The sequence below is a fragment of the Penaeus vannamei genome, chromosome 16 (assembly GCF_042767895.1).
Source record: "Penaeus vannamei isolate JL-2024 chromosome 16, ASM4276789v1, whole genome shotgun sequence".
Lineage (NCBI taxonomy): Eukaryota > Metazoa > Arthropoda > Malacostraca > Decapoda > Penaeidae > Penaeus > Penaeus vannamei.
Window position 1 is genome coordinate 1421404 of NC_091564.1, and position 5000 is coordinate 1426403.

The 5000-nt window shown below is 23.5% G+C and overlaps 1 protein-coding gene across 10 annotated transcripts in view; it reads left to right on the forward strand.

Annotated features, from left to right (window-relative positions):
* Positions 1-5000, forward strand: part of enc (R3H domain containing protein encore) — a 172800-nt gene that overhangs the window by 119154 nt on the left and 48646 nt on the right. For all 10 annotated transcript variants that reach the window (XM_070131001.1, XM_070130997.1, XM_070131005.1 and 7 more), the window contains 2 exons: positions 3013-3247; positions 4656-4794. In XM_070131001.1, the coding sequence (XP_069987102.1) occupies positions 3013-3247; positions 4656-4794 (374 nt within the window). The remainder of the gene's footprint in view (positions 1-3012; positions 3248-4655; positions 4795-5000) is intronic.

The following is a 5000-nucleotide window of genomic DNA, read 5'->3' on the forward strand; positions in this document are numbered from 1 at the left end:
TATTATTATTATTATTATTATTATTATTATTATTATTATTATTATCATTATCATTATCATTATCATTATCATTATCATTATCATTATCATTATCATTATCATTATTATTATTATTATTATTATTATTATTATTATTATTATTATTATTATTATTATTATTATTATTACTATTTTTATTTTTATTATTATCGGTATTATTATTACTTGTAATAGTATTATCATCATTATTATTATTATTATTGTTATTATTATTTTTTTTAATTATTATTATCAGTATTATTAGTATTGTTATTATTATTATTTTTATGTTTATTATTATTATTACCATTATTATTATTATTATCATTATCATCATCATCATCATTGTTATTATAGTTATTATTATTGTGATCGTTATTCTTTCTTACTATAATTTTGTTATTATTTTTCTACTGTTGTTATTATCATTATTAGTTATTGTTATTATTATTTTTATTATTATTATTTTTATTATTATTATGATTATTATTACCATCATTATTATTATCATTATTATATAATTATTATTACTATTATTGTTATTTTTATTATCATTATGATTATCATTATTATTAGTACTGTTATTGTTATTGTTGTTATTCTTCTTCTTTTTATTCTTGTTTTTCTTATTATAACTTATTATTAATTACGTTGTTATCATCATCAGCATTATTGATATTATTATTAATATTATTATAATTTTTTTTTACTTCTTCGTCTTATGATTATTATTTTAGTTATTATTGATTATATTATTATTATCATTATTATTATTATTATTATTATTATTATTATTATTATTATTATTATAGTAGTAGTAGTAGTAGTAGGAGTAGTATAAGTCATATTATTTTTTTGTTATCATTATTATTTTCATGTGTCATTATCATTACTATTATTGATATTATTATTATTTTTGTTATTGGTTTTATCATTATCATTGATATTATTATTACTGATGTTATTTACAATTATTATTATTATTATTAATTTTATTTCATTATTATTTTTTTTATCATTATTACTATTGTTATTATTATTGTTATTATTATTATAATTATTATTATTATTATTATTATTATTATTATTATTATTATTATTATTATTAATGTCTTTAGTGTTATTGTTTCTGTATTATTATTATTATTATTATTATTATTATTATTATTATTATTATTATTATTATTATTATTATTATTATTATTATTATTATTATTATTATTATTAATGTTATTATTAGTAGTAATGATGATATGATTAATGATAATAATGATAATATTATTGATATTCTTATCCTTATTATTAGTAGTAGTAGTATTAGTATTATTGTTGTTATTATTATTATGATTATTATTATTATTATTATTATCATTATTATGATGATGATGATGATGATTATTATTATTTCTGTTGTTATTGTTATTGTTATTCATCTCATTATTATTATTTTATTATCATTAATATTATCGTTGTTATTATTATCATTATCATTATTATTGTTATGATTATTGAGTATTAGTTTATTTTATTTATTATTGTTGTTATTAGTATAATGATTAATATTATTGTTATCATTATGATGATTAATATCTTAATTTATTTTTTTATTATTGTTATTGTTATTATCCTTATTTTTATTGGTGTCATTATTATTATTGTTATTATTAATGATATTGTTATTGTTATTATTACTGTATTCTTATTAATATTATCATCATTATTATTGTTATTATTATTATTATTATTATTATTAATATTTTTATTATTACTATTATTATTTTTGTTTTTATTATCATTGTTGTTGTTATTGTTATTGTAGTTATTATCATTATCATCATTATTGTTATTATTTTTATTATAATTATTATTATTGTTATTTTTATTATTATTATGATGATTAATGTTATTGTTATTTTATTATTATTATTATTGTTATTATTGTTATTATTACTATTATCATCATTATTATTATTGTTATTATTATTATTATTATTGTTGTTGTTGTTGTTGTTGTTGTTGTTGTTGTTGTTGTTGTTATTATTAGTATTATATTGTTGTTATCATCACCATCATCATCAGCATTATCTTTATTGTTACTTTTATTGTTATTTTGTTATTTTTGAAGATATTGGTTCTCATTCATATCTTTCCACATTTGTCAACATGAATATGGTTCAACAGTAATGATGGTAATAACATTGATAATAATGATGATAATGATAGTGTTAATGATGACAATAATGATAATGATTATGATAAGAGTAATGATAATGTTAATGATTATGATAATGATAATGATAATGATAATGATTATGATAAGAGTAATGATGTTAATGTTAATGATTATGATAAGAGTAATGATGTTAATGTTAATGACAATGATAATAATAATGATAGTGATATCATTTTTATCATTATTGTTATCATTAATTCAGTATTATTCCTATTGTTGATATTATTTTTGTTATTATTTTTTTGTTGTTTTTGATGCTGATGATGTTATCATGATCATCATTATCATTGTTTTGCTGTTACTATACATTTCATTAGCAAGTTTACTATGTTCATCTTATTAGTTGTAGATTTCATGTATTATATGAATGATATTACTTTTAATATTATTTGGATTGACAAACAACAAGAAGCTGTACTTTCGATACACTTATTGTGTTGTTTGAGGACGTAATTCAAAACTTTTTCATCCTTGGCTTTATTCACTGTTAATGTTAATTTCATGTATGCCTCAAATAGTTCTAAGAAGTGATTGTTAGTTGTATAGATGAAATATAATCCATATTAATCTTTATTAGGTTTAATAGATTTAGTTCTTGATTGTCTTGAAATATCTGATGGTTAGGTTTATAGTCTTGCCAGAGGTATGGTTATTGTTAGCAAAGCAAATAGTAATTGCAGGTCATAGAGTTCAATCTAAATGACAGTTTAGTGCAGCTTAATAAGAGGTTTTATTATTGTTATTTTTTTCCTTTTGTATAGCATCATGGAGGGAAGCTAAAACTCTTGCAACGAAGCCATGCCATGCGCGAAGACACATCACCACCACCAGAGATTCTGGAGCCTGCACCCCCCTCACCCCACTGTAACAGCCACTCAAGCAGTGGGGGTAGCAATACCCTCACTGTGACCTCGGGTGGTGGCAACAGGAGGCGACTGAAGCATCAGGGTTCCTCACAGGGGTCCTTTGATGGGTCCTCGCCCTGTCTGTCGCGAGGTCAGTCTAGTTTGTCTTTGTGAGTGTGCATGCTCATGTGTATGTGTGGGGGTTCAGTGAGATATTTTTGGATGGTTTATTTGGGAAGAGGGTGAATTTCTTTTTTCAATTGCAAGTTTATTATATTCAATTTCCTCAAATGAAAGGGAATAAAATAGCAAATTCCTTGTGGCATTTGCTAAAATGTTTAAGATAATAAATTCTTGGCCAGACAACTATTGAAGAAAAAAGGAAAAATGGAAATTCTTGGCCACTTAAACAGAAAAAATATTTAGAAATACAATTATAAATATTTATTGTATTTTCTACATGTAATTATGTTAATGATAGGAATATATGATATGGTCATGAAAAAATATAACTGATAATGGCAGCAATACTTATTGTAACATTCCTCATGAAATCAAGTTGGTAGACTAGTAGCAAACATAAAATCAAATAGGTGAACTAGGGCCCAAAATCGTTTCAAAATAAATAAGGAAACAGCACTTGTAGTTGAAAATGGAAGAACATAACCTTAGACTTTTGTTCGTACTGGCATAAATCATAAATATTTAAGTACAGTGAAGTAGAATAACAATTAATGATAAGTTGTGAGGGTTTAGATAGGTTCAACACATATATAAGTGAAGTTCTTTGTGGCAGATAGTTAACATGTTGGGAAGATGGATCACATTTTTATGACGTTGAATTTTTACGTATGAATTTTGAAGACTCTCCGAGGTGAAAAAAATTCTGGTAAATTTAAAGAACTCTTCATTAGTATTGTCCTGCTAAAAGTCACATCCTTTGGAGTGTTAATTACGATTTTTGCATATGTTGTAGCTTTGAAAACCATATTTCTAAAAAAAATCCATATTAGTGATAGATGATAAGTTAGTTTTTTCTAACTGAAGAGTTCTTAGTATAGTGTTGGGATGTCATTTTAGGATATTATTAGCTTAATGGATATCAAAATGCTATTCTTCCTTTGACATTTTTTAAGTACCAAGATAATCCTTGAATGAGGATGTGAAACACGTAAAAAGCAGATTGTGCTAGGTAACAAAAGGGATGGCAACACAGATTGTAAAAAATACATGTAAGCAAAAAAATTCATTACTGTTTTCAATGAAGAAATGTGTTAGGAATGGTATGCTTCACAGAGTTTTTGCATATATGAAATTTGTATGAAAAAATGAGAGTTGGGAATTAATTTTAGTATGGTTCCTAATTCACTTTTATCCGTAATGAGTCTATTTTTACATTTTTACAAGATCTATATGAAGAATTTAAATTACAATTTGTTTCTGTTATAAATAGTTCAAAGCATTATTTTCCAGCTCTTCCAGAATCTCTGTCAGCAAAAAAAATTCTAAACCTGTAAATGTCTACAACCATCACTGATTCCATATCCTCTTGTTATCAGATTCGTCAATGGAATATACAGACAGCAGTGGTGTCGACTTGCAGCAGTTCATCATCCAGACACTTCACAAGAACCAAAAGGACCGCATGATGCTACTCAAGATCGAGCATGAGCTGGTCAATCTTGTGAAGGATACCAAGTAAGTACAGTGGGTAGTAAAAAGTTGCTTAAAAAAAGGAAAAAGTTATGTTTGCTTTGATCTCTGGAAAGAAGTATGGATTTTATCATATGGTTAGTTTTGATGTGGATGTTTTTTGGATACAGAGATATATATGTATTATCCCTTTTACTTGCCAGTAACAGGGCATGTGTTTTTGGCATGCCCTCTCCTTGTTCCTCTGTGTC